This window comes from Diaphorina citri, unplaced genomic scaffold (assembly GCF_000475195.1).
Source record: "Diaphorina citri unplaced genomic scaffold, Diaci psyllid genome assembly version 1.1 scaffold19, whole genome shotgun sequence".
Taxonomy (NCBI): domain Eukaryota; kingdom Metazoa; phylum Arthropoda; class Insecta; order Hemiptera; family Psyllidae; genus Diaphorina; species Diaphorina citri.
This window is the reverse complement of record NW_007377457.1, coordinates 284,872-293,162: the sequence shown is the minus strand read 5'-3', so window position 1 is coordinate 293,162 and position 8,291 is coordinate 284,872. Positions and strand designations below refer to the sequence as shown.

Sequence of the window (8,291 nt, the reverse complement as noted above, 5' to 3'; positions counted from 1 at the left end):
TTATTTCTCGGTTTTCTTGCTATCTTGACACCGACCTGTCGTTCATAGATAGTTTTCCTTCTTCATTGAAAGCGAATCGAAGTGGCTGGAAAATATCCCCATTGAAAGGTCCGTGTTGATTTTTCATTCTGGATTTCAAAACTTTTCTCACCAATTTTATCCAAACACCATACATAACCTGAACAAGACAAAAAGTTCGTTGAATAAAATCTTTGTGTGAATGCCAAAATAAACTTTTCTCACCAATTTTATCCAAACACCATACATAACCTGAACAAGACAAAAAGTTCGTTGAATAAAATCTTTGTGTGAATGCCATACAAAAACTGAGGTCCAAGTGTTCGACTTACGAGAATGAGTTTTAAATTGTCTGTAAGACCTCTAAATTGATAGTAAGCAAGATGGTGAAGAAGCAAAAGTGTAAAAGGTAAATAGGTTATTTAATTTCCTTGACAAATTAACAAAATTGTTAGTAAATCAACTACAGTATTTTCAAAGAAGGTCTTCTGTCCTAAACTTTTGTTATTAGGTATATTACCTATGTTATTAAACCCATAAAATAAACGAGACCTTGTTTAGACTGCTAGGGGTAAAGGGACCTTTTAGTCTCATTCGAGCAGGATAAATAAATCAACTACAGTATTTTCAAAGAAGGTCTTCTGTCCTAAACTTTTGTTATTAGGTATATTACCTATGTTATTAAACCCATAAAATACACGAGACCTTGTTTAAACTGCTAGGGGTAAAGGGACCTTTTAGTCTCATTCGAGCAGAATAAACAAGGTATATTCTATTCTACACCAATGTGTAGGACTGTAGGTACCTACACTGTACTCGTGTCTAGCAGACAAGTAATTACTAGGGGAAAACATAAAACTATAGTTCTGACATTCCTATCTTGTTTTAAATTCCAGAATTGTGTGCGAGTTTTCGAAAAGTCCGCGAAAAAATAACGACCCTTTACGGACCTACCTCCTGGAAGTTAGCAGTTCAGGTACCTTATGTGAAATTACTACCAACCAACATAACAGAGAAAAGAGGTCAAAATCAAATTTCAAAGTACGAAAAAAATCAACGCCCAGTTCGGACACATTGGTGATCAAAAATAAAAAGACACCACAGAGGACTTGGTCATACAAATTGAGAGGAAACAAAACAAAAAGTGTCGACAGAGAAAAGCAAAAGAGAGCCAAGAAAAGCGCTGAACCCCTCACAAAAGAATGGGACATGTTACTCGACGAAATGTTGGTAGAACCTTCCAAGAATACGGTTCAAAAATCAAAAAGAAAGACCCACAGGAGTAAAACAAAATGTAGAGTTAAACATTTTGAAAATAAGAAAAAGAACAATCCATCAAACAAAACATCTGAAAATGAAAAAGATACAGTAATAAAGAGTTCTTCTCATGGGAATCACTTGAACAAACAATTTCAAAGTGAAAATAAAACAAATGATACAGTTGAAAAAAAGGATTCTCAAAGAAGTCAAGCAAACAAAACATCAGAAAATAGCGAGGCAAAGAAGACTCAAAACAAATCTTGCAACAAGGTAAGATTCAACCTGGAACCATCAAAAACTTTAGAAGAACGGAATAAAGGTGATTCAGCTGAAACTTCCCAACCAAAATACAAAGCAAGTGACAGAATCAAACTACTTGTACATGAAGTACAGCTAAACGACAAGGATGAAATAATCAAACTTCCTCCCCTACAACTTCTCAAAGACAATAGAATAGGAGTCCTAGTTTTGGGTCCTACAAAAGCTACTCAGAATCCTCACAATCCTAGCTTGAGTCATAGTGAGCCACAGAAAAACACATCAGCAGCTCCGGTAAAAACCGTCATCAGTTTAGATCATCTAATTGCACTGGACGAAACAGACCTGCCTGATAGCAAAAAATCACTGGAGAGCAAAGAGTTTGAACAAATCGCTCAACAACTCAAGTCCAAATGGGGAAAATCTATACAGTTTGAAAATTATTCTCCGGACGATACAGATCAGAACCAGCCACTTGCTGAGGAACCGAAGCACATCACTATCTCGGATGTTCATTGGCATAATGCGTTAAAGTATTGTGGCGGCAAAGCTAATGAACTGAGCGCAAGGTAGGTGGAACGGAGTTTATAGGTAGGTAGGTAGTCCGATTGATTTAGGACTTGGGGACTGCGAGATACCAGATTTTTAGATAAGAATGTACCTAACACAATTATAATGGGATTGCCTGTGATAGGTAAAATAAGAAATAGGTACCTAGTATTGACTCTGAGAAGGAAATGAAAGCTTATACAACTTCGTAAATTTTACTTACAGTCACTCAAAAGGAAATATCAAAATGAAGAGATATGCGGACAAATTTCGCGACCCAGCCGCAAAAATACTTAGCGAGCTTAAGGAACTTCAAAACGAATTTCAAGACGTTAGCCGCACCCTTACCGAAGCCAATAGTTGTGATAAAGACGTGGAGACTCCAGAACCACGCGAATGCTATATACCACCGGAACATCCTCAGTATTCTAATGAAGGTGAACCTCGATATTATTTCCCAGCACTCATACCTCCGCCACCACCACCAACCTCATTTACCACAACTTACGACACTCAGGGTTCTAAAGTAACGAAACGAAACTTGAAACTATTTGATCCCCAGAAGCTGCTAAACACCACCAACCTCATTTACCACAACTTACGACACTCAGGGTTCTAACGTAACGAAACGAAACTTGAAACCATATGATCCCCAGAAGCTGCTAAACATCAATAAATCAAAATTTGAGAATGCGCCCGAGTCTTATTCAAGTCAACGTAATAATTCCCCCCGTTTTAACGAGAAGCAGGAGAATATGTACGTCGTTCAACAGATGCAGAATTCATTTGAACAACGAGAGACACAATATCCTGCAAGAAGTGAAGAGGAGGCGAAATCTCCCGTTGTATCCCCTCGTTGGCGTAATATGAAACAATTGGAAAACTTACGTTTTAACGAGAAGCAGGAGAATATGTACGTCGTTCAACAGATGCAGAATTCATTTGAACAACGAGAGACACAATATCCTGCAAGAACTGAAGAGGAGGCGAAATCTCCCGTTGTATCCCCTCGTTGGCGTAATATGAAACAATTGGAAAACTTGCAGAAAGTAGAAACCCCACTGGATGCACAAAGTACACAGAACCCGAAGAGTTCGAACGATATCAAAGATTCACCCAGTTTCAACACAACTCTCCCCGGCAGTTTAGTAGTCAAACAGTCTCAGGGTTCATCTGAAAGTCCAAAGAGTGCTTGGTATAAATTCACACCCATCAAGTCTTTGAACAGAGTTGAACACCCCAAGACAAATGGGACATTGAAGAAACAAAATTCCCAAACAAATCAGATACAGATAGAACAAAATCTTCGTACAACATCCGCCCAGACTCCACAAGAGTCAAATGTTCACAAGTCAAACAGTCCGCATATTCCCAACAAAAAGTTTGATGCATGGCCATACTTTCGTTCTGGAAAGCAAAAGTCATATTTAAGTAATAATAGAAACTCAAATTCACCCCCAAAACAGCAATTGCAAAATGGCGACACCCTTCGAAAGCATCGCCTAACTAATTTATCGGAACTCTCGTATTCATCAACATCATTTAATCGTATTCCATTAAGCAGTTTCGATTTTGACGAGAAGAATCTCAATGAAAAGTTTGCAAAATGGCGACACCCTTCGAAAGCATCGCCTAACTAATTTATCGGAACTCTCGTATTCATCAACATCATTTAATCGTATTCCATTCAGCAGTTTCGATTTTGACGAGAAGAATCTCAATGAAAAGTCACATGTGTCCAAGGCAATGCAATTCAGTCAGCCGTCAAAGAACGACTTCATCGCTCTAACACCTCAGCAGTCGTTTGTGATTGAACGTATGCACAGTTCCAGCTTGAATTTGCGGCCGCATAGTTCTCTGGAGTGGCGATATTCTTCTGATGGATTTCCGATAAACTCTGAACTTCAAGATGTGGGTGATCATAACAAGGAGACTTCGCCACAGATTGAACACTTGCTGGAGAACGTCAAGAATATAGGTGTGTTCTATGACTATTACGTAATGTAAGATAAGTTAGGAATAGCCCATACCGTATAGGTATTATTATCATAAATTTCTCCAATAACTCGGTATGTAGGTACATAGGTACGAATAAATTTTACCTTGGTCATTTCATTAATTGACTCATCCTTTGAACACCATACTCTAAATTTGTACTCTAAACATCCCATGGACAACGAATAAGAACCATGCAGGTAAGACATCACTGCATGTGAAAACAATGTTCATTAACTCCTAAATGTAGGTCTGCCTTGTAAGCGCTAGGCCGTGGGTTCGATTCCCACCCGGGGCGGATTTTATCCCAGGACTCATACCTCCGCCACCACCACCAGCCTCATTTACCACAACTTACGACACGCAGAGTTCTAACGAAACGATACTTGAAATTGACGTGGTTGGTTGGTTTGTTTTCCATCACCCTCGCTTGGGATAAAGGCCGAGAGGTGATTTTCATCCTGAGATGTATCACGGATTGTACGAACGCCTAAAAACTATTGTGAGTATGCAATGTGCTTCACATTAAAATATGTTCACAGAAACACTCATAATCTAGCGGCAGTAGCGTGTCGAAAACCTAGGTACTTCACAACGGATCACAAAAGTTAAGCAACATTGCGCGTGATTGATATCTGGTCGAGTTACCGTCTGGGGTACCACGTGTTTCTGGCATTTTTGGAATGGTTGAAAAAGGTTGAAAGAAGGGAAATATGTAATAGAAAGTAAAAAAGGCTGGCTAGTTAGAGTACGTTCGTACATAAAAAAAGATTAATGCAATGTGCTTCACATTAAAATATGTTCACAGAAACACTCATAATCTAGCGGCAGTAGCGTGTCGAAAACCTAGGTACTTCACAACAATCACAAAAGTTAAGCAACATTGCGCGTGATTGATATCTGGTCGAGTTACCGTCTGGGGTACCACGTGTTTCTGGCATTTTTGGAATGGTTGAAAAAGGTTGAAAGAAAGAAGGGAAATATGTATCTAATAGGTAGAAAGTAAAAAAGGCTAGCTAGTTAGAGTACGTTCGTACCTACATAAAAAAAAAGATTATGACTCGGAATAGCTTTCTCATTACTTCAAGTCTCCTAAACATACCATGGACAACGAATAAGAACCATGCAGGTAAGACATCACTGCATGTGAAAACAATGTTCATTAACTCCTAAATGTAGGAATATCTTTTAGCCGCTCTAAATGTTCAATTTAATCACAACTTTCAGGTCAGCAATATTACCAAATGTCGAGCAAAACAATGATCCCCGTCCTTCGTCAGGTACAAAATCAGCTGATCTGCCGTTTCTACAATCTGAGGCAGTATCTAAACCAAAGCCTTCAAAACTACGTGGACTGTTACGAGAAGAGTCTTAATAGTCAAGAAGTAGACAGTCAGAGAAGTCACAAAAGCTACGATCGTCTGAGAACGCCAAAAGATTCGGAAGGTAGTTCGTTGAGAAGTTACAACACGAGTAGGTGCCAACCAAGTAGAGATGGCAGTAGTAGAAGGCATCAGGGGAGTAGAAGATTTCGACAAGTAAATTCCAATGCGTCGCGTATCGGATCGCAGTCTGGACAGATGCATTGTCATCATGAACCCATTTGTAGACCATGCTGCAACACCTGCCACTGCCAGATATGTCATTGTAACCGATGCCATTGCAACATGTTTCAATGTAGGCAGTGCCATCCACGAAGACGCAGATAACTCAAGAACGTATAAAGAATCATCTGTAGAGCTCCAGCTAAGAAAAAGAAATATACATATGATGAGGGGTGTGAAAACCCGAGGCATGAGCGGGGGACAAAATTCGATGCGAGACAAAATAGGGTATTAAATTAGTATCTAAGTAGATAAGGTTTAAAATACAAGTGAACAAGCTGGGAAATAAAAAAGCAATCCATCAGTTTAAATAAATTTAATAATTTATTAATATAATTAAATTCATACCAACTAAAACAATCCAGTCAAAGAGTGTTGTTGATCTTCAAAGCCTTTTAAAGTTTCGTAATAATGCCATAGGTATGAAGGATATGAATAAATACCCCCCAAGATATGAATAAAATGAAATCTTCTAATCTACCTATTTATAATATTTTATGTACATAAATTTAAAAGCTTCCGACTTGTTCAGACCGTCTGAGAGACTAGAAGTCTGTCAGACAGCCTGTTATATTGTTGCCGTCGGAACGTGTGTGGCGCAAAAGCTTCCGACTTGTTCAGACCGTCTGAGAGACTAGAAGTCTGTCAGACAGCCTGTTAATATTGTTGCCGTCGGAACGTGTGTGGTGAAAAAGCTTCCGACTTGTTCAGACCGTCTGAGAGACTAGAAGTCTGTCAGACAGTCTGAGCGTGAGTGGCCGAATGTGCTGAAACAGAAGCTGTCAGTGTAAGAACGTTATGTTAGTTTTAAATTGTATGTGAACATAGGTATCTTATGAATTTGAACCTAATTAATAATAAAATGCCTTTAGTGAATGCTTATGCTTCCCATTTTTCCCAAGGTACATTTTCTTTTTGTTCATTGTCCAAATAGAGCAGGGGTTCTTAACCTTTTAGAATTGGCGGACCACTATTGATAAACCAAAAATCTCGCGGACCACTTGAGATTATCACATACACACACACACACGCACACACACACACGCCAAGGTACTATATCATTGCTTCGACCGCTCTTCTATGTGAACATAGGTATCTTATGAATTTGAACCTAATTAATAATAAAATGCCTTTAGTGAATGCTTATGCTTCCCATTCTTCCCAAGATACATTTTCTTTTTGTTCATTGTCCAAATAGAGCAGGGGTTCTTAACCTTTTAGAATTGGCGGACCACTATTGATAAACCAAAAATCTCGCGGACCACTTGAGATTATCACATACACACACACACACGCACACACACACACGCCAAGGTACTATATCATTGCTTCGATTTCAAGGTCACAAATGCAATCGTTGATAAGAGCGGAGTTAGGAGGAGCACGTTGTATGAAAAGAGGAAAGATTTTTTTTTCTTTCTTAGGGGTATATTATATAAAATAGAGACACGATGACTTTTTCCTTACTCACCTCTCGCGGACCACCTGAAACCTTCTCGCGGACCACTAGTGGTCCACGGACCATAGGTTAAGAATGGCTGAAATAGAGTGATCTTTTTTTCATCAATTTGTCTAAAATCTAAATTGTTCTCTCTCCCCCCTTCAACTTAAGAGTAGGTACACCTATTTTTTCAACGAAATATTTTAACAAAAACCGTTTTAACAATGATTAATAGCCAATGCTCTTTTTGTCTAAAATCTAAATTGTTCTCTCTCCCCCCTTCAACTTAAGAGTAGGTACACCTATTTTTTCAACGAAATATTTTAACAAAAACCATTTTAACAATGATTAATAGCCAATGCTCTTCAGGGCCAATCCTTGACTTCTTTCGGGGATTACGTGGGACAATCCGTGAGTTGCAAGAGAGGACAGCCCATGAGTTGCAATAGAGGAGGACAATCCATGATTTGCAAGAGAGGACAGTCCGTGACTTGCAGAAGACAGCGGACAATCCGTGAGTTGCAAGAGAGGACAGCCCATGAGTTGCAATAGAGGAGGACAATCCATGATTTGCAAGAGAGGACAGTCCGTGAGTTGCAGACGAAAGTCCATGATTTGCAAGCGAGGACAGGGTTCGATCGGACAGGTTTCTCTCGTGTACCGCATGGGACAGGGTGGACAAAGCGTCATTTTCCGCCAGCAGGGATTTGATTTCCGCCAGACGTCTGCTACGGGCCTCCGTGCGTTCCTGAATGGCGGATAGCTCTGCGTTGATATTGGTGACGCGGATCTGATTGTGACGCGCCTTCAACTGCGCCTGGGAGTCGGACGCGGAACTAATCGCTGCGGTGGGGGGGACAATGAAATTTACAAGTGAGGAAAATAGAATGGGTAAAAGGCAGAGCGGATCAAGCCGAAAAATCGACTTTGAGGACCTGCCTATTGTAGGTATGACGCGGATCTGATTGTGACGCGCCTTCAACTGCGCCTGGGAGTCGGACGCGGAACTAATCGCTGCGGTGGGGGGGACAATGAAATTGACAAGTGAGGAAAATAGAATGGGTAAAAGGCAGAGCGGACCAAGCCGAAAAATCGACTTTGAGGACCTGCCTATTGTAGGTGTACCCAGATAACAATAAAAAATAATATCAAGAGTTATTTGCACT

General features: G+C 39.9%; 2 protein-coding genes across 5 annotated transcripts in view; one reads left to right on the top strand and one right to left on the bottom strand.

Annotated features, from left to right (window-relative positions):
- The first annotated feature begins 236 nt into the window (after nt 1-236).
- Nucleotides 237-2,704, top strand: LOC103508359. Its single transcript, XM_008472909.2, has 3 exons — nt 237-427; nt 915-2,105; nt 2,311-2,704. The coding sequence occupies exons 1-3, from the start codon at nt 402-404 to the stop codon at nt 2,702-2,704; spliced, it is 1,611 nt and encodes a 536-aa protein (XP_008471131.1). The 5' UTR covers nt 237-401.
- Nucleotides 2,705-7,284: 4,580 nt separating this feature from the next.
- LOC103508110 overlaps nt 7,285-8,291 on the bottom strand; it is a 19,415-nt gene continuing 18,408 nt past the window's right edge. For 3 of the 4 annotated variants that reach the window (XM_026822938.1, XM_026822922.1, XM_026822931.1), the window contains 2 exons: nt 7,713-7,968; nt 7,370-7,630 (listed from right to left, as the gene is read on the bottom strand). In XM_026822938.1, coding sequence (XP_026678739.1) covers nt 7,474-7,630; nt 7,713-7,968 — 413 coding nt within the window. In that variant the 3' untranslated portion in view covers nt 7,370-7,473. Of the gene's footprint in view, nt 7,328-7,369; nt 7,631-7,712; nt 7,969-8,291 lie in introns of those variants that run through there. The other variant, XM_026822928.1, reaches the window with a different exon arrangement.